General features: G+C 51.0%; 2 protein-coding genes across 3 annotated transcripts in view; one reads left to right on the top strand and one right to left on the bottom strand.

Annotated features, from left to right (window-relative positions):
* Positions 1-16,560, top strand: part of GAB2 (GRB2 associated binding protein 2) — a 74,087-nt gene extending 57,527 nt beyond the window's left edge. For both annotated transcript variants that reach the window (XM_046686151.1, XM_046686150.1), the window contains exons 4-10: positions 4,742-5,334; positions 6,622-6,716; positions 7,846-8,110; positions 9,406-9,496; positions 9,807-9,909; positions 11,420-11,545; positions 12,423-16,560. In XM_046686151.1, coding sequence (XP_046542107.1) covers positions 4,742-5,334; positions 6,622-6,716; positions 7,846-8,110; positions 9,406-9,496; positions 9,807-9,909; positions 11,420-11,545; positions 12,423-12,566 — 1,417 coding nt within the window. In that variant the 3' untranslated portion in view covers positions 12,567-16,560. The remainder of the gene's footprint in view (positions 1-4,741; positions 5,335-6,621; positions 6,717-7,845; positions 8,111-9,405; positions 9,497-9,806; positions 9,910-11,419; positions 11,546-12,422) is intronic.
* Positions 16,561-17,914: 1,354 nt separating this feature from the next.
* The window catches only part of USP35 (ubiquitin specific peptidase 35), a 39,369-nt gene continuing 36,293 nt past the window's right edge, over positions 17,915-20,990 (bottom strand). Inside the window, exons 11-12 of the mRNA XM_046684845.1 lie at positions 20,170-20,955; positions 17,915-19,105 (exon numbers count right to left, since the gene is read on the bottom strand). Of these exons, the coding sequence (XP_046540801.1) occupies positions 18,938-19,105; positions 20,170-20,955 (954 nt within the window). The 3' untranslated portion in view covers positions 17,915-18,937. The remainder of the gene's footprint in view (positions 19,106-20,169; positions 20,956-20,990) is intronic.

The raw sequence follows: 20,990 nt of genomic DNA, 5'->3' as shown, positions 1-20,990 counted from the left end.
AACACACTACTGAACAAGCAATGGATCATTGAAGAAATTAAAGAAGAAATCAAAAAATACCTGGAAACAAATGAAAATGATAACATGCCATACCAACTCATATGGGATACAACAAAAGGTGTATTAAGAGGAAAATTCATCGCAATACAGGCACATCTTAACAAACAAGAAAAATGCCAAATAAGCAATCTTAAAGTACACCTAACTGAACTAGAGAAAAAAGAATAAATAAAGCCCAAAGTCAGCAGGAGAGAAATAATAAAAATCAGAGCAGAAATAAATACTATTGAAATGAAAAAGGCAGTAGAAAGGGTCAATGAAACAAAGAGCTGGTTTTTTGAGAAGATAAATAAAATTGACAAACCACTAGCCAGACTTACAAAGAAAAAAAGGGAGAAAGCTCAAATAAACAAAATCAGAAATGAAAGAGGAGAAATAACAACAGACTCTGCAGAAATACAACGGATTATAAGAGAATACTACAAAAAACTATATGCCAACAGAATGGATAACCTAGAGGAAATGGATAAATTCTTGGACTCCTACAATCTCCCAAAGCTCACTCAAGAAGAGGCAGACAATTTGAACAGACCAATCACAAGGAAAAAGATTGAAACAGCAATCAAAAACATCCCAAAGAACAAAACCCCAGGACCAGATGGCTTTCCTGGGGAATTCTACCAAACTTTCAGAGAGGATTTAATACCTATCCTTTTCAAGCTATTCCGAAAAATTAGGGAAGATGGAACACTTCCTAACACATTCTATGAGGCCGACATCACGCTGATATCAAAACCTGACAAGGACACCACGAAATATCACTGATGAATGTAGATGCAAAAATTCTAAACAAAATTTCTGCAACTAGAATTCAGCAATTCATCAAAAGGATCATACATCAGGATCAGGTGGGATTCATACCAGGGACACAGGGATGGTTCAACATCCGCAAATCAATCAACGTGATACACCACATCAACAAACTAAGGAATAAAAACCACATGATCATCTCAATAGATGCAGAGAAGGCATTTGACAAGATCCAACAGCCATTTATGATAAAAACTCTGAACAAAATGGGCATAGAAGGAAACTACCTCAACATAATAAAGGCCGTATATGACAAACCCATAGCCAACATCATACTCAATGGGCAAAAACTGAACGCCGTCCCCCTGAAAACAGGAACAAGACAAGGATGCCCTCTATCACCACTCTTATTTAACATAGTACTGGAGGTCCTGGCCAGAGCAATCAGGCAAGAAAAAGGAATAAAAGGAATCCAAATAGGGAGGGAAGAAGTGAAACTCTCGCTGTTTGCAGACGACATGATCTTATATATAGAAAACCCCAAAGAATCCATTGGAAAACTCTTAGAAGTAATCAACAACTACAGCAAAGTTGCAGGGTACAAAATCAATTTGCATAAATCAGTAGCATTTCTATACTCTAATAACGAACTAACAGAAAAAGAACTGAAGAACACAATACCATTCACAATCGCAACAAAAAGAATAAAATACCTTGGGGTAAATTTAACTAAGGAAGTGAAGGACCTATATGATGAAAATTACAAGGCCTTTCTGAGAGAATTGGATGATGACATAAGGAGATGGAAAGACATTCCATGTACTGGATTGGAAGAATAAACATAGTTAAAATGTCCGTTCTACCTAAAGCAATCTACAGATTCAATGCCATCCCAATCAGAATCCCAGTGACATTCTTTACAGAATTAGAACAAAGAATCCTAAAATTCATATGGGGCAACAAAAGACCCCGAATTTCTAAAGCAATCCTGAGAAAAAAGAGCAAAATGGGAGGCATCACAATCCCTGACTTCAAAACATACTACAAAGCTACAGTAATCAAAACAGCATGGTACTGGTACAAAAACAGGTGCACAGATCAATGGAACAGAATTGAAAGCCCAGAAATAAAACCACACATCTATGGACAGCTTATCTTTGACAAAGGAGCTGAGGGCATACAATGGAGAAAAGAAAGTCTTTTCAACAAATGGTGCTGGGAAAACTGGAAAGCCACCTGTAAAAGAATGAAAATTGACCATTCTTTTTCACCATTCACCAAAATAAACTCAAAATGGATCAAAGACCTAAAGGTGAGACCTGAAACCATAAGGCTTCTGGAAGAAAACGTAGGCAGTACACTCTTTGACATCAGTATTAAAAGGATCTTTTTGGACACCATGCCTTCTCAGAGAAGGGAAACAATAGAAAGAATAAACAAATGGGACTTCATCAGACTAAAGAGCTTCTTCAAGGCAAATGAAAACAGGATTGAAACAAAAAAACAACCCACTAACTGGGAAAAAAAATATTTGCAAGTCATATATCTGACAAAGGCTTAATATCCATAATAGATAAAGAACTCTCACAACTTAACAACAAAAAATCAAACAACCTGATCAAAAAACGGGCAGGAGACATGAACAGACATTTCTCCAAAGAAGATATACGGATGGCTAATAGGCACATGAAAAGATGCTCATCATCGATGATCATCAGGGAAATGCAAATCAAAACCACACTAAGATATCACCTTACACCCATTAGAATGACAAAAATATCTAAAACTAATAGTAACAAATGTTGGAGAGGTTGTGGAGAAAAAGGAACCCTCATACACTGCTGGTGGGAATGCAAACTGGTGCAGCCACTATGGAAAACAGTATGGAGATTCCTCAAAAAATTAAAAATAGAACTACCATACGATCCAGCCATCCCACTACTGGGAATTTATCCAAAGAGCTTGAAGTCAGCAATCCCAAAAGTCCTATGCACCCCAATGTTCATTGCAGCATTATTTTCAATAGCCAAGACATGGAAGCAACCTAAGTGCCCATCAACAGACGAATGGATAAAGAAGATGTGGTACATATATACAATGGAATACTACTCATCTGCAAAACAGAACAAAATCATTCCATTTGCAATAACATGGATGGACCTTGAGGGAATTATGTTAAGTGAAATAAGCCAGCTAGAGAAGGATAATCTGTGTATGACTCCACTCATATGAGGAATTTAAAATTATGGACTAAGAACAGTTTAGTGGATACCAGGGGAAAGGTGGGGTGGGGGGTGGGCACAAAGGGTGAAGTGGTGCACCTACAACACAAATGACAAACATTAGTGTACAACTGAAATTTCACAAGATTGTAACCTATCATTAACTCAATAAAAATAAAATAAAATAAAAAAAGAATCATAATGTAAGAGAGAGGAAAGCAGACCTGGATCCCGACTTGCTCAGAACCTCATCCTCCATTTCCCAAGGTACCTACAAAGAACAGAGTCCAGTTTGAAAACCATGCTTATAAAGCCAAAGGCTTATGGAGCTTCAGAGCCAGTTGGGCCCTTAAAAATCAGTGAGACCCACTAGGTCACACCTTGTAGGGGGGCTTGGTGAAGCTCACAGAGCATATCATTAGCAGTGCTGGAACCTAACACAGATCCTTTCCCTCCCAGCTCTTTTACTGCTCAATCTTGCCTTATTTCCCAAGAACCTAAATTTGAAAAAAATAGGGGCTGGCCCAGTGGCGCAGCGGTTAAGTGCTCACCTTCCGCTTCGGTGCCCCATGGTTCACCGGTTCCATCCCAGGTGCAGACATGGCACCGCTTGGCACACCATGCTGTGGTAGGCATCCCACATATAAAGTAGAAGAAGATGGGCACGGATGTTAGCTCAGGGCCAGTCTTCCTCAGCAAAAAGAGGAGGATTGGCAGCAGTTAGCTCAGGGCTAATCTTCCTCAAAATAAATAAAAATTTTTAAAAATTAAACAAATTAGGGGCTGGCCCCGTGGCCGAGTGGTTAAGTTCACGCGCTCCGCTGCTGGCGGCCCAGTGTTTCGTTAGTTCGAATCCTGGGCGCGGACATGGCACTGCTCATCAGACCACGCTGAGGCAGCGTCCCACATGCCACAACTAGAAGAACCCACAACGAAGAATACACAACTATGTACCGGGGGGCGTTGGGGAGAAAAAGGAAAAAATAAAATCTTTAAAAAAAAAAAAAAAAAAATTAAACAAATTAAACTCTTTCTATCCTGAATATAGATCCCCAACAGGAAGCCGTTTTTCCTATAGATATTTAGACTTCTGGAAAGAGAGATTTCTTCCTCTAAATGCCTCTCAACAAACTATAATACATGGTAGAAAATCTATGGCTTACATTTGAATAGTTCTTTACAACTTACAACATCAACACCCATTTGCTGACTTATTTTACAATGGGAAAACCAAGACTCTTGAGTCTTTCCACTATCTCTCAGCCTTTGTGTTCAAATGTATATATTCTGTGGTTCTCAAAACAGTGAACAGGTGGGGGTATAACTGGCTTGTTGGTATCTTTTGGAGGAGGTGAGGCCAACCTTGCTCATCACTGCCACTTGGAGGTGGAGGAGAGATAAAGGCTGACAATGACTGAACATATATATACGAGATATACTAGAGCCTAATTTCTGAACAACCTTGCAAGTATGTTTTTAATCACCATTTTTGCAGATGCATAACGTGAAGCTTAGAAAGAGAAAGTGTCTTGCCTAAGGTCACACAGCTAGTAAACTGAAATAAACTTCAGGCCTGTCTGCCTCCTCATCCTGTGTTTTTTCCACACCAGCTAGCTGCACGGGCTTTGAACATGCCAACCTGCCTCCCTGGGCAGGCAGTCCTGGCCTCCTCTAACCCCTCTGCCCCTTCCTTCCTTTCTCTCTGTTAGGAGTGCCAGCTTCTCTCAGGGCACCAGGGCCTCGTTTCTCATGAGGAGCGACACAGCCGTACAGAAACTTGCCCAGGGCAATGGACACTGTGTCAACGGGGTCAGTGGTCAAGTCCACGGCTTCTATAGCCTCCCCAAGCCGAGCCGGCACAATACAGAATTCAGAGACAGTACCTACGACCTGCCCCGGAGCCTGGCCTCCCATGGCCACACCAAGGGCAGCCTCACAGGCTCTGAGACGGATAACGAGGATGTGTACACCTTCAAGACACCCAGCAACACCCTGTGCCGGGAGTTTGGGGACCTCCTGGTAGATAATATGGATGTTCCAGCCACCCCACTCTCAGCTTACCAGATCCCTAGGACATTCACACTGGACAAGAACCACAATGCCATGGCCGTGGCCACTCCTGGGGACTCAGCCATAGCTCCCCCACCCCGGCCCCCCAAGCCAAGTCAGGCAGAAACACCTCGATGGGGCAGCCCTCAGCAGAGACCTCCAATCAGTGAAAGTGGCAGATCAGTCTCGGCCGCCGCCACCATCCCCAGGCGCAATACCCTCCCTGCAATGGACAACAGCCGACTTCACCGAGGTCAGTAGAAGCTCCAGCCGAGACCCAGGGGAAACAGAGGTAGCACAGGGCTTCTCAGTGGTTTGCTAGTCCTTAGTCATGCATGCTGAGGAGACTCACGGCCCACCCAGGTCACTGATATTCACGCGTCCAGGCATTTTCCACCCAGAGCCCCTACTGGTTGGTTCTCCAGCACTTGAGGCTATTAGTGGACACACACAGTGGCAAGAGCGTAGCAGCCTCTGCTGGAGAGACGTTACTGTTCTCCTAAGGGAGGTAGAGCGTTCTTGGTTAACCACGATACAATGTATTATGGTTTTAGAAGTCCAAATGATAGTATTTTATTCATTTATAAATCAAACCAAAGATTTCAAGAATAAATTTAGAGGACTAGTGCAAACTGGAGCCAAACCTCTGTGGACTAACAGACTATTCAAACAAAATTAGATCTACAAAATATTTTCTAAGCCACGCTTGAATCTCTTTGGTTAAAGTATAAACTTCAATCTGAAGTATATAAATTCTGTTGCCACTTATTTTCCATTGAGAGTATTCCAGCCCTGCACATACCCTCCTCTATTTGATGAAAAAGTACAATAACACTAATGCCTTTCATTTTGCATGTTGCTTTATAGCAGGTGCAGCCTGTCCTTATCTGTCCTATTATTTAAGCCATGTAATGACCCTGAGAGTTTGGTGGGGCTTCATTGTCTCCATTTCACATGAGGCCCATGGTAGTTAAGAGATTTATTCATGGCTGCAAAGTCAGTCAGTGGCAGAGATGGGACTTGGACCTCAGGGTCCTGACTCTTGGCTTAGTACTCTTTGTGATTTTTTAGTCCATCAACTGTTCTATCAATCACCCTGTGCTTTGGAACTGAAATGATGCAAACATATATAAAATATGTCTCTGACCTTCAGAGAGCTCACATCTAGTTGGGGAAATAAAACCAACATGTATATATTCGTCCAGTATCATTATTACTATAGTATTTGTGTAAATGATGGCTAGAATGAGTGGGACAGGTGGTAAGGGCTACAGGAGTTGAAGGAGGGGCGCATAAATGAGGGCAGAAGTGGTCAAGGAGGGATATGATGCCGATGCTAACACCAGAGCTGGATCCAGAAGCCCGGGAGGAGCTTTTGAACAGAGGTGCGACATGACAGAAGTAATACCCTATCCCTTGGGGTTGGGAGTCCTATCTTCCGGTGTGTCAGTAAGCCCCTGAGCAGCATCGGTGAGGATTTAGGGAAGTGTCAACACGTGGATCAACTGAGTGCACATGGATCTTCCTTCCTCTGTCGTAGCATCTTCCTGTGAGTCCTACGAGTACCCCCAGCGTGGTGGAGAGAGTGCAGGCCGATCTGCCGAGTCCATGAGTGATGCAGTCGGTTCTTTCCTGGTGAGTGGGGCTTAGCCAGGGGCCATCAGGCCAGCTCAGGGGGTTAAAGTTCACATCCCGTGGAAATAAAGGCACAGCCCCGAAGAATGATGGCATCTCCATTTTAGGACCCTGCCTAGCTTCTTGTCTTACTTTAGAACCCTGGGTTGAGTTTTTTGGAAAGTAAGGTACAGGTATCCTAGTCTGGAAGAAATGAGTGTACTTAGGTACACTAGACTCCAAGGCTCACCAGCCCTGTGGGTGAGCAGGAGAGGTCTAGAATGCAGAGGACCCCGGCTCTGGGACGGTGGACCTAAGGCAGCATCCTTATCCATGAGGTCTCACCTGGAGGAGAGTGCTGCGGTGTGAGACTACGGGCAAGGGTGGTGCTGAGAGTCAGGCTCCATGGCAGATTAATGGTTTGAGCGCAGGATCCCAGGCTGCCCTGCAGGGGGCTGACCACAGTTCTGCAAGGTGTCAGGCCCCAGCTGAGCAGACTAAGGTCTGGCTTCAGGCCCACTGGAAAGACTGAAATTAGGTAATCAAGGCAGAAGCAGCCTAGTTGTACATCGGGACAGACAGGGCAGGAGTTGAAGGAAGGCTCTCGCCAGGGTTGCTGCATCGTACAACTCTATGGCAGCTCTGACTGCAGTGTGGGGATCACACTAAAAGCTGAACTGGGGAAGCACAGCTGGCCCCAGACGTCACCTGCTCGGTAGAGCCAAAGCTTCTAATATGCTCCTCACCCTGCTCAGGGCCTGAAATGCTGACGTGCCAGTGGTGAGTCTGGACTTGAGGTAGAAGGCAGATCCTCAACCAAACCCATGCAGTCCATGGCTTGTGCTACCCCCTGCCTTGGTCAGGTATCCAGAAGGCCTCATGGACCAGCCGCCAAGGATGTTTCATGCTAAAGATTTATCACAAATCATAAGTGGGTCCCAAGGGATCATGGAAGCTAGAAGGGACCCACAGACCTCATTTTCCCCTGTCTCCCACTCTACCTTCTTACTTGGTTTTCCCAGGGTCGGCCTTTTAGCTTCACAGCACAGCTAACTCACTCGTGACTTTTCTTACCATGTATACAAATTCTCCCACCTTTCTTGTTTCTTCTTGCCAATGACAGCTGTATTTCTTTCACTCTCCTTCCTAGCCAGGGAAAACAGTTGTGGGCCGATCGGATAGCACCAATTCCGAAGACAACTATGTGCCCATGAATCCAGGTTCCTCCACCCTCCTGGCCATGGAGCGAGCAAGTGATAATGCCCAGAGTGTCTACATCCCCATGAGCCCAGGTCCCCATCACTTCGACCCGCTTGGCTACCCCTCTACCGCCCTTCCTGTGCACCGAGGCCCCAGCCGAGCAAGTGAGATCCAGCCACCCCCTGTCAACCGCAACCTCAAACCTGACCGGAAAGGTAAGTCCACTTTCCCCTGTCCCATCTCTGGACAATGTCCAGGGACTATTTGCATTCATTTAGGGATCAGGTGGATCCTGAACTTTTCTTGCAAGGAAGTGGTGGCCTCTGGGACCTAAACCACCCCAAACTCGCGCACACACACATACACAAACACTCCAAATCCATCCTAATGATCTGGCACCCTGGAGACTGGCTGCTGGAGCAGCCTGGATGGGCAGGAGTGCAGGAATCCAAAGGACACGTCGGACTTGGGTTCCAGCTTGCCACCTGCCAACATGTGACTGTAGACAGAGCACTCTGTGCCTGTGAGCCTTGTTTCTTTGTCTGTGAAACACAGATGGGCCTGTAGCATGTATAAACTGTAGGCACGTATAAAATGCTGTTCAGTGTTGAGGGATTAGTGTTAGATCTGGGGCGGGGCAGTGCAGAAACGACAAAGTGGTCAATTAAAAGATGTGCTATACTGTAATGGAAAGGCTTGAGCTTTCAAACCAGATAGATGTGGGTGGAATCCTTATCCAGCACTTTCTGGGTGTGTGACTTTGGGTAAATCATTTAAATTCTCTGAGCCTCAGTTTTCTTATCTGTGAAATGGGGATAGTAATTCCTGCCTCCCAGTTTTGCTCAGAGGGAAAGCACGTAGGGCGTTGACTGTGGCACACAGTGGGTGTTGAGTGAAGTTAGATCTATGCCCCCTGCATTTAGACCAGGAAGAAGTGCTGTACTTCAGGCTCCACGTCTGCCTCAACCCCACTGTGGGCCTTGGATCAGTGGCAGGGATTCACAGGGAGAAGTATGTAATGGGGCGGAGAGAAGCCCTCCTTCTTCTGGCCAGCAGGAAATTAAAGTCTTAGCATTTGGATTGAAGCCTTCAGGGCCTCGTGGCATTCACCTTCCTCTGCTCTAGGTTCCCCAGCCCTGGACCAGGAGCAGCCGGGAGCCATCACGGTGGCCTTCTCCATTTCAAATATCATCTCTTGTTTTTATATACAGTCACAGATCTGGGGAGAACAGTCTGTCATCATACACTGTCCCCCCACGTTTTGGATTCTGAAAATATGATTGCCATAGATACAGTGCAAAGAAGATATAATGTGGACTCTGAAGACATGCCTTCAAGGCCAGTCAATGTGGGCAAAGATTATAGAACCTTGCTGAGCCTCAGTTTCCCTATGTAGTAACACTGGGATGAATACGAAGGCATTTATAAATATACTTGTGTGGTATATGTAAGTGTATGTATGTGTGGCATTAGCATTGGCTGATTACTTGACTTTCTGTTCCTGCTCCAGCAAAGCCAACACCACTTGACCTGAGAAACAACACCGTCATTGATGAGCTCCCCTTCAAGTCACCTGTCACCAAATCTTGGTCTCGGGCCATGTGAGTTTCTGTCTGTGGAAGCAGGAGCTTGGAACAGGGCCGTTAGGGCTGGCGAGTGGAGTGGTCATGGCCTGTGAGTCAGGAAAGCTGCATCCTGATGCTAATGCTGTAGCTGAGCACATCTCTTGATCTCTCTGGGCTTGATTTCCTCATCCATAAAGGGGGACTAATTGTACCTGCTCTGTATCAGATCTTAAACTGATAACGGAGTGTGAAGCTCTGAGGGTGGAGGGTCTGGGGGTGTGAGGGTCAGGGACCCAGCTGGAGGCTGAAAACTTCCTGAGGGCTTACTCTGTCTCTCTCACAACAGCCACACCTTCAACTCCAGCTCTTCCCAGTACTGCCGCCCCATCTCCACGCAGAGCATCACCAGCACGGACTCGGGAGACAGCGAAGAGAACTATGTCCCTATGGTGAGGCCCCTGGGACCCACTTCTCAGTTCCCCACTTCCCGGCTTGGCTAACTCACCTCAGCCCAGGGGTTCCTATGTTATTTGTGATTTAGTTTGCTGCTGGGGTGATTGTCAGAGGCAAGGAAGACATGGTCCCCGCCCGCCAGGAGGCCACGGTCTTAAGGGGCAGAGAAGGCCTGTCTCTCTCACGACTGTGACACAGGTGGCATGGTCAGTGCCCCTGGAGAGGCAGTGCTGCAGGGATGCACCCGAAGGATGGGCGATCTTGCCAGGCAGAGGTGGAGGTGGCTGTGCAGAGGAGGGGCATGGGGGAGAATCATCGTCGTTTAGCTGTGGCTGAAGATGAGGTGGGCAGGGGTGAGGTTGGACTAAAGCGGACCTTGAAGGACCCAGAATGCTGTCTTGGGAAGTCTGGGCTTTTCCTGTGGGCAGGAGGGAGCCCCAGAAGTCTGGCAGGCCAACTGCTTAGACAGGTGTTTGAGAAGAATGAATAGAGCACTCTTCGAAGGTAACTTCCTTCTCTGTCCTGTTAAAATCTTTGAAAAGTAAAAGGTCTTCTCTTCATTTCCTTATCCTGTTGTTCCCATGAGCATGGGCACGTATGTGAGTGTAAGCATTTACTGAGTATGGCAGGGGAACACACCTGCACAGGACTCACTGTGGGGAAGGCCACAGTAGAGCTACAAACAGGCAGCGCGTGGTAAGTTGCTTCCCCGAGATTTTCATTGAAAAGAGAATAGCTGCCCAGTAGCTGGGAGGCACTCCATAAATAATGAAAGAATGAATCAACCAACCAGTAACACAGCCTAAAAACAGGACATAGGGCTATGGCCTTTCTCATTGAGTATAAGACTTCAGGAAAATCCAAGACAAGTTGGTCTTGGTCCCCAGATGGAGACAGGACCCTAGAGCGTGTCCTTAGAAGAGCTGCTGAAGGGACTGGAGCCTGGGGAGGAGGCAGCTCTGTTCAGATCGCTGAGGTACTGGGGCCGGAGGGAGCAGGCTGCTCGGTGTGGCTCCTTTTTAGGCCACGGGTGGGAGTTTCAGAGATGCAGATCTGGTGCAAGAGAAGATGACTTTCCAACATCCAGCACATAAAGGAAACGTGCTCCCTTCTTAGGGACCAGCAAGTGAAGGCTGGGTCTGTCCGGGAGACCGTGGAGGAGGTTTGGCCTGATGCCCTAGAAGCGAGGCAGCGTGGTACGGTGGCGTGAGCACAGGTCTGGGAGTCAGAAAACAGACCTGGCTCCCATTCCTGCTCACCAGCTATACAACTGTAGGCAAGTCACTTGACTTCTCAACCACAGTTTTATCTTTGTTTTTAAAAGTAAGAATAGTAGTAATACCGACGTCACAGGATTGTCGAGGGTTTAAGTGAGAAGGTGGAGTCCCTAGGGCAGCGCGACTCAGAGCAGCACTCCGTGAGCTCGCAGCTCTTGCTCCCAGAGCTGTGTTCTTCCAGCTTAGTCTGTTTCCTGAACTTACTAAGTTTCTTCCTTCTTTATGACAGCAAAACCCCGTGTCTGCATCTCCCATTCCCAGCGGCACCAACAGCCCAGCCCCAAAGAAGAGCACCGGCAGCGTCGATTATCTGGCCCTGGACTTCCAGCCGAGCTCCCCAAGCCCCCACCGCAAGGTGCCTGGGGTGGGGAGTCAGCGCTCTCAGGGCCCTGGGGGAGGGATGCCAGGGGCTCAACACTGAGCACAGCACTCGGCCTCTCATGACTCGACCATGCTTTAGTCGGGGTCTTAGAGGGCTCTTTCCTCTCTCTCGGTGCACAGACACCCTCGGTTCACGGGACCTCCTCAGCCAGTCCATCCCCCTTGTGCAGGTGGGCAAACGAATGCACACTGAGACACAATCTGCTCGAGGTTACACAGTGAATCAGTGACAGATCCAAGGCTCAGGGATCCTGTGCCCTGGTCCCGAACTCTTCTTTGAGGAGCACTCACTGTCTGTCTGGGTCCCAGGGCCCCGCCATGGGTACAGTGGCCTTCCGAAGGGACTTCCAGGCCTAGGAGAGCCCTCTGAGGGAAGCACACTTAGCTCCCAGTCCAGACAGCGGAGTGGGGAGCTCCACCTCAGCGCAGTTCCCCTCACAGGGCAGCTGTGAGTGCTCACCGAGGGTCACACACAAAGCCCTCTGGCTGGTGCTTGTTGGCACCCAGCAAAGTCCTTCCCCTGGATGCGTGGCCACAGGGAGGTGGATGGAGGCAGAGATGAAGGCCTGGACCCATCCACTAGGCCAAGGAAGGGCCTAAGTCCTCCTAGGAGCTGGGAAATCAGGAGGGCTGGTGGGGCTGTAGCATCAAACAGGAGGGAGGATGCCGTTTGGAGTTCAGACTCTGAAGGCCAGTTTCAGAAAAAGAAGACAGGCTCCTGAGGCCGGTCAGAGTGCCGGGCAGAGGCCCACCTCCACTCGCCGTCAGACAGCTCAGGAAGAGCCCACCTGCCTGCCCCTTACCTCACTGACGACTCACAGCCACCTCTCCTTTCCCACTCTGTCCCTCAGCCATCCACATCCTCCGTCACTTCGGACGAGAAGGTGGACTACGTTCAAGTGGACAAGGAGAAGACCCAGGCCCTGCAGAACACCATGCAGGAGTGGACAGATGTGCGGCAGTCCTCAGAGCCTTCTAAGGGTGCCAAGCTGTGACTCAGGGGCCGCCCGGCACCCAGAAGGGCCAGGAGGCAACGTCTCCAGAGCCGGCTCCTCCCCGTCTGTCTCCCCTGTCTCCTCTCCTGTTGCCCCATCCCACCCAACCCCCTCCACTCTGCCACTCTGGCCTTCAAAGCACTTGACATCAGGGACCCTGAACCCTTCCCCTGGGGGGTGAGGGCCTGATCGAGGCACTTCCTCTGCCCACTCGGGGCCCACCTTTGATTTTTATCAGTAATGGCCATGCCTCTACCCACCTTAGTTAGAGCTATTGCCAAAAAGCCTCCTTCAGCCTCTTCCTCCCCTTTAGACCTGAATATCTACCAGATGTTTGGAGGGAGGGGCTGGGGCTCTGAGCCAGATTCCACACCTCACACTCGGTCACAGCCCTCAGCCCTCTTCCCTCCCGCTCCTGGGCTACCTCTCCTTCAGTCTCGGAAGAAGCCAAGTTGCCTCACTGACCCAGGGAGCCAAGGACCAGCAGACCAAAGTGGACTTGGACTTCTTCATCCCTGTCTGTCTTGGCAAGGGAGAGGCAAGGCCACCAAAAGAGGGAGGAGTCAAGAAGGAAGGTTAGAGGTGGTCTTGAGGGATAAAGGAATTAGGTCCCTAGATGCAGAAGGGCAGTTGATACCTGCAGGGTCCCCCACTCAGGCTAAGTGGCAGTGCAGCTGTTACCAGGGTGGGAGAAGCAGAAGGATGAGGACAAAAGGAAGGGAAACTGAGGATCATGGGCAACCAAGAACAAGGGGAAGCAGGGCTCAGAGCCCAGGAGATGGGGTGACAAGGACGCTGCGGGGTCGGGCCCCTGGAACTGTGGAGCTGCAAGCCCACTGCTGCTCTGCAACAGCATGCAGTCTCTTCCCCAAGTCCCCACCCGCCTGAGTGCCGCACTGGAGAGGGCTGGACTGTGCTGGGCGATGCAGCGTGCGGTCTGAGTGCCAGCATGGTGAGGGGAGGCTGGTGGGAAAGCAATGCAGGGTGCAGGATGTAGGAGGGAGGGAGTGTGGGGTGGACTGGAGGTGAGGCAGGGACCGAGGGGCAACGCTGGGACAGGAACGGGCTGGGCAGAGGCCCAGGGCAGTGCACGGACACTGCAGTGGCGACGGTGCATAGGGAGTTTCTACAAGATGGGGAGGCGCAGAGGTAACTGATGGGATGAGAGGCGGGGTGAAGGCCGTGGAGGGACAGTGTAGCAAGTGGGGAAATACATCCAGAGAACCTGGTGGAGGTCCCGAGGCAGTGCCATGGAGATGCAGGGTGGAGCAGAAAGTGAAGAAGTGGTGCATCATGTCAGGAGAGTGGTGTGCATGGTGACATGACACGAACTGGATGGACAGTTCATGACAGGACTGGTGGATGGCGGGGTAAGGCAGTGCAAGGGGGAGAGCAGGGCAGAACGGAGCTAGAGGACACGTGAGAAGGGCCGGCAGCTACTGTGGTTTGGCTGGGCTTTGTGCCCGGTATCAGGCCCAGAGTCTTTTCCCAGCTCTTCTCACCCTCTGTTGCTCCCTTGCATCCCAGGTGCCTCACTGGACTCCAACCTGGCTACAGGGACGGGAGAGGCCAGGCCTCCCCTCTCACGGTTTGAAAGGTTATCAGATCAGCATCGCCCTCCCCCAGCCCTGCCAGGGACAGAGGCAGGGCAGCGGCCCAGGCTCTTTCTCCTAAGCCAGGGAGGGAGGATCTGAAGCTTTTATGTTGACAGTTCTTGGCCAAATTTTCAAGAGTTTCAGAGGCAACTGGGCAGACCAGATGTTTCATCCTACCCTGGAGTGAATAGACTTTCTTCCTCAAAAAAAATGACTTCCCACCATGTGTAATGGAGGTGTCTACTGCTCACCTTTCAGCTCCTGTGAGCACACGTGCACACACACAAATGCACATCTCACCTGCCCAATGGCCTGACTAGTCTCTAAGAAGTCCCATCCTGGGAGAAATGCCGCTCTCCTCCTAGTATTAGTTCAAATCAACTCAACAAGCGTTTATTAATGGCTGCTGTGGCCAGGTTCTATCTAGACTAGGCACTGAGGACACAGGAATTAATCAGACTTGGTCCCTGCACTTGAGAAGGTCACAATTGATGAGAAAACACGAGGGCACAAGACGTTGGTAATGGCCGTGAGAGAGACTTAAAATGCCGATGGCCTGCAGAGGAAGCGAGGCCGCTTCTCCGGGAGGTTGGCGCAGGGGCAGGGATGGGGAGGGGTGCAGATAGGGAGGGGGGCTACCTGAGATAGGACTTAGAGGAAGACGGGTCAGATTTTTACACGGAAGGAGGGCAGGGCCGAGGGGCAGTGGAGGAAGGAGGAAGGAGGAAGAAGAGACTTGGAAAGCCTTGCACTTTGGGAACCAAAGACCTTTGGGAGCATGCGTCCAGCCCCTTGGGAGCAGTGGGGCCCTGCCTCGGTGTCCCACAAGTGAGGCGGTAATCGTGGCAGTGGCTGACACTGGGCGGGGTCTGCTGGTTCACTCTGCCCAGGCCTGACTTTGTCCCTTTAAGGCCTTCTACAAAGGGTCTCTATGGCAGAGCTTTTCGTGTTCCCAGCCCCAGCAGCCTCCCTATTGGCCCCAGGGTGCCCCAATAACGTCAGCATTTTCTGTGTGCGCCATGATGTGAATGAAACCGGTTAGAGTCATCAGAGACTGAGGTGTCCAAATCTAAGGCTTCCTTCCAGCTCTTGGTTCCTGTGACTCCCAAACCCTTAGGGTGGAGCTAAGAGCAGAGATGGAAGAAGTACAAGAGGAGAGGAAACTGGCCTGTTGACCGCGGAGACTGGCTCACAAGCCCCCAAACTACTAGGGGTTTCGTACACACCTGTCAGCTCAGTGTACAACACTGGTCCTTTGGCCTCTCAGTGGGTCAGAGTCCACCTCTCCTGGTAGCCTGGCTAGGACTGAGACCCCGGAATGGGGACGTCTTCTCAGCCAGCACAGCTCACACCAGAACTCATCCTACCTGGGGCTCCCCAAAGGAGCCCGCTTCCTATTCCAGCTCCACCTGGAAAGTAGAGCAGGAACAAGGAGAAAAGGACTGAGTGCTACAGGGAGACGATGTCTCCTTCGGACCTTGGTTTGCCCGTCTGTGAAATGGGTGGTTAGATTAGACGGTCCCTGAGGCCCCTTCCGTGGCTGACAGGCAGCACCAAGAGCATTAGCCAATTAACCCAGTCCCCTCCCTAGATTGATTTTGGTAACTTCTACCTTTGAAACCATTCAAAGATGCCCCATTCCTAGGACAGAAGCACAACCGTTCTGAACTGATTGAAGCATGGGCTCAACTCCAGTCTGCCCTTTGGCCTCTTGACCTGCCATGGGGCTGAGGCCTCAGCCCCAAGCCATGGCCAACCAGCCCTCCCCCAACCCACACCCCTCTGACAGAGCTCGCTAAGAACAGGACAGGAGAGAAATCAGCCCTTCCTTCCCCTCTCTGGGCCTTCATCTGCAAAATGTGGGGGAAGCGAGGCTGATCACGTGAGCGCCAAAGCCCTCTCCTTCAGGGGCCATCCTTCTGGGACTCACCAAGCTCTTGGGGCCTGGGCCATGGCAGGCTGCCTGCGGAGGGGCTCCACTGGAGATTCAGGCTGTCATGTGATATTTGGTGGTGTGTGTTCTTGTGTGTTTGTTGGTTACATGTGTCTTGAAATTTAGAATCATTTCGCACAGAACTGTCGCTATTTGTCGGGAAGCAAAACTGGGCTAGGAGAAGCCCAGTCCTAGGTTCTTGCCCTGTTACCATTTAAAATTGACATTTAATTTTTCAAATCACTGTTGGTGCCTAATCACTTAAGTTATTAATTTATTCTGTTTTCTTTAAAAAAAAAAATTTGTAACACGTATTTATCCTGTGAGTAGGTCTGGGGTGGGGGGGGAACATGTTCAACTGGGTCCTGTTTTTGCTGTGGTGACACATGGTACAGACCTGGAGCTTACAGGTCCCTTTTTACTGTGGTGTTGGAGCAGGACAATAATAAAGTCCATTAGAAGCAACCAGAGAAGACTGTTGGAGTCTGCCTCATCAGAAGCAGCTGGGGGTGGAAGCCACAAATTTGAATCCCAGCCTGGGGGCTGTCCATGTGTAGGCTTAAACACTTTTTTTTAAGATTGGCCCTGAGCTAACTACTGCCAGTCCTCCTCTTTTTGCTGAGGAAGACTGGCCCTGAGCTAACATCCGTGCCCCTCTTCCTCTACTTTATATGTGGGACGCCTATCACAGCATGGCTTTTGCCAAGCAGTGCCATGTCCGCACCCGGGATCCGACCAAGCAAACCCCGGGCCACAGAAGCGGAATGTACGAACTTAACTGCTGCACCACCGGGCCAGCCCCATAAACACATTCTTGACAAGAAAATCATCTCTCTCGTGGTCCCAGAAGGCAATGTGCCAGTCTACTCCACTTTCATCTTAATAGAAAATCATTAGGTACTTTTCTTGGCTGGGAGCAGGAGTGACTCCTCCTTACCTTGGAATCTGTATTCCAGATGTGTAGCATGGGAATTGCAGTAACATCTGTCAGTTCATCTCAGAAGGTGTACTGGACTGGGACTGTAGAGCGTGACTTGGTCTCTGACAGACTATCGGCCCACTTTCGCTGGTCCCTAAGGTCTGACATGTCAAGGGTCTATGACGTTTGGGCCAAAACTCAACTCCTCCACCTTTAGCACAGGCAGGCAGCCCCTGGCCACACCACTGTCACCGCCTGCCTCCACACCTTATTTGTTCTTCCAAAGCGGGTGGACGGGGTTGGTGGAAAGGGGCCCCTGTGTGCCCGTCCAGCTCCAAGAATGGGATGACACCTGAGGGAAGTGTCCCAGCCTTCCTCCTGGTCTGTGCCCAAGTCCAGCCCAGGAAAGGCCACCCCTACCCCCAGGTTCTCGGAAGGAAGGAATGAGGAATGTGTATCAGCAGTGGCTATTTCTGGGCAGTCCAGAGTTCTTGGGATCTGAAAACCCCCTAGATATTGGGACTTCAGCCCTCCCTGATTGATAGGTGAGGCCCCTGACAGTATCCAGTCAGACAGCTGCCAGCCTATGTGCCTGGCCCTCCAGAGGCGACGGGCTCCCCTGCTTCTCGGGATAATGAGCCTGCTCTTCCCTCTGCTGGTACCTGCATCTGGGGATGTCCCCACCACCGGTCCCAGCCCTCACCTTTAATGTATACAGCACTTCCGTGCAGGGCACTTGCCCCTCCTGTGGTGCATCGCACATGTCAACAGGGCAGGGGATACACCCTCCTTACTGCCCAGACACAGGAAGAAACCAAGGGTAGAGCCGACATCACAGCCACTGAGGCAGAAAGAACGACATCTTAAAGGCTTCAGAGAACCTATTTTTATTCCTGTTCGAGACCCTGGGTCTCTTCTCTCCATTCAGAAGGGGTACAGCAGTGTCAGGGCACAATGAGGTCAATATCTGCTCCTCACCAGACCACCCCGGCCAGCCCCCTAGGCTGCTCTAATGGCCAAGTGACGAGGAGCTGAGCCAGCCAGCGTTCCTCAGGATGGAGGATGGCGGATGGCTTCCAGAGAAACACAAACATATGTGCAGTAAAATAAGGACACTCTATCTTAACCAGAATGGGGATGCAAATGGTGGCATCTCAGGCACTGAGGCAGGCTAGGGGAGGGGGCGCTGGGGCCTCCCACTGTGAGGGGCGCTGCCCTCCCCTCTACGCAGTGTTGCTTGGTGTTGGGGAGACAGTCTCTGAGCGTGTGCCAGGCTGCTTCCCCCTACATTCCTCTCAAAAACAAACAGTACAGCGGTGCAGGCACCCACCCATGTGGCCTCTGAAACCCCCTCAGAGAAACAAGGTGGCAGCCAGAGGTGTGACACACAGCCCCGTCTTTGTGCAAGGACTTGCAGCCTGCTCTTGACTACTGAGCAACAGGATTGTCTCAAAGGAGCCAGCAGGGAAATGCTACTTGATGGCGAAACACTAGAGCTGTGACGTTCAGCTCTGTTAGGGAGCCTGCGGGGGGACGGGGGAAGACAAGGCCCAGAGTGTGTCCATCGAAGCTGCTTCAAGTTGACCAGGACACTTGGGTGCAAAAATCTTAATGGGGTTGATCCCGGTGTCAGGGCCAGAGGCCCAGTTTAAGGGGCTTGGGTCCCACCTCTATAGCTGAGTCTCCGTGTACCCTTCATGCCGGGGACCACTGTCCCAGAAGCTTCCTCTCCATCCTTCTTGCCCTTGGAAAGGCCCGCCTTCAGGACTGGACTGGCCTCCACAGCCTCCCTCAGACCCCACCTGGCAGAGCACCCGTGCCAGGACCTGGGCCCCCACCTGCTCCCAGAAGGAAGGGGTCAAGGCCTCCCCTGAGGTTGGTTGTGGCACCCCCACAGGTAGGAGCAGGTGAGGGAGGGTTCACATTAGAAGACCAGTCTGTGGAAGTCACCACCATTGCCACCTGCAGGGTTGCAGCCCCCGGGAGAGCCTTCATCCTCATCCTTGTCTTCGTCAAAGCCCCTCCCCCAACGCGGAGATGAGGGGAGTGTAGAGATGTAGGCTGCCCTGCTCCGCGCCTCCTTCTCCTGCTCCTGGGAACACAGATGGGGATGGGGCAGGAAGCTTAACATTTAGGCTCAAAGCCAGAGTCCTGTCTTCACTCCCTCCCCCAACGCCATCCAGCACAGCACTCCTGAATGTCTCCTCGGGTCCCCAGCACAGGCAGGGGAGCTTCTGACCTGGAGGCATTCCAACTCAGCGGGAGGATGGATGGGATGGAGCCATCCTTCCATCCTATATCTAGGCTTCAAAATCATTTCTCCTCCTCCCCTAATAAAAAACCCCCAGCCCCATAAAGGAAAGGACCCCATTCAGACTAGACGATGAATAGCTGACAAGGGCCTGATGTGGCACGAGGAAGCAGGAGGTCCAGGGACTTCAAGGGTCACGTTACACCACACAGGGACCTCTCTGCAGGCTTCCTGACCCACCTTTCCAGTTCACTGCCTCTCAAGGCACCAGGAACAGACTCTGCCAGTGAGAAAGCTCTCCTTCCTACTGACCTGAGGCTGGCCTCATGGGGACCCCTTACCACAGCCCTGCCTCTGCCTGGACAGCTCGGCAGAAATGTGAAAGCAGGCCCGGTGCCCCCACCCCACATAAAACACCAGCCCCGGTGCTGCCGTCCACAGGTCCTGGCATGGCTGCTTCAGTGGTCTGTGGCTAGTTCCCCTCCCATTGCTCAGAGCCCTTGCTGCCCCAGTTGCTAAGCATTTTGATACCACCCTTGACTCTAAAGAGCAGAGTTGAAAGCACAGTGACAGAGGAGGCTCACTGGCTAGAGTGGTCCCCCAGAGCCCCACGGATGCCTGCTCTACGCACGCCTGCTCGGCTATTCATTCACAGAAGCCCATGCTGCTCCTTCAGGACACTTATGAAAACTGTTAATAACTGATAGTTATTTAATGTCTGCTCCTCTGAAGTAAGGGGTTATGTCTGGTCCACCAGTTCATTCGCAGCACTAAGTGATAGACGAAGGGATAAAAGAAAAAAGGAAGAGACTCAGAGAGAGGAGCAGTAACTTATCTAAGCCCGTGGTTGTGCCAGGAAGCCCTCCACCCGGGAGATCAGATCAAAGGCCGCGATGGCCGCTCACCTGCAGGTAAAGGATGTTGTCTTTGGAAATGGCTTCCATCAAGTCTTTGTGGAGGGTGGGCTCCGCCCGGACTCGGGGAGAGCCTGGCTCAGCCTCAGGCCCCTCCCCGGGCCGCTGCCGGTAAAAGAGCACGTAAGCCGTGTCCTTGGGGAAGAAGGAGGTGACATTGCTGACAGACTCGAAGGAGGAGAAGGACACCCGAGTGTCGTTGAACAGATACCACTGGTTCTCGGGCTCGGGCCTCTCGGCAGTGCCCACGGAAGGGGCTGGGCGGGCAGCGCCCTCGCGGGCATAGCAGTAGTAGTGACCGCTCTCCGAGGACACTCCAGAGTGCACCACAACGCTGCAGAGGTCGTAGGCCTGGCCGTGGCCCCCGGCCAGCGGCAGGCGGAGCAGCAGGGGGATGGAGACGTCGTCCAGGATCTTGCGGCGCCGCATGGTGCGCAGGTCGAAGGAGAAGCGCAGGAGGGTCAGGATGAGGTAGCGCGGCCCCTGGCTCAGCTCCACCACCTTCTCGGCGTCCTGCAGGGAGGCGCACGACTCGCAGTAGTAGCGGTTCTCTGCCGTCAGCCTCTCAGGGGACAGGAAGTAGTTGACCAGGTCCAACACGGAGCGGGAGCCCTCCCCAGGGGAGGTGGCAGCAGCCCTGTTGGTCCCTGGTCCCAGGCTGTCCTCTGCCTTCTTCTTTTCGTTCTCAGCCTCCTTCTCCTTCTCCACCTTCTCCTCCTCCGCTTCTTTGTCTTTCTCCTTCTCCTCTTTCTCCTTCTCCTCTTCTCTCTCCTCCTCCTTCTCTGTTCTCTCCTCCTCCTTCTCTGTTCTCT

The sequence above is a fragment of the Equus quagga genome, chromosome 14 (genome assembly GCF_021613505.1).
Source record: "Equus quagga isolate Etosha38 chromosome 14, UCLA_HA_Equagga_1.0, whole genome shotgun sequence".
Classification (NCBI taxonomy): domain Eukaryota; kingdom Metazoa; phylum Chordata; class Mammalia; order Perissodactyla; family Equidae; genus Equus; species Equus quagga.
Note: the sequence above shows the minus strand (reverse complement) of the source record. Positions and strands in the feature narration are given on the sequence as shown.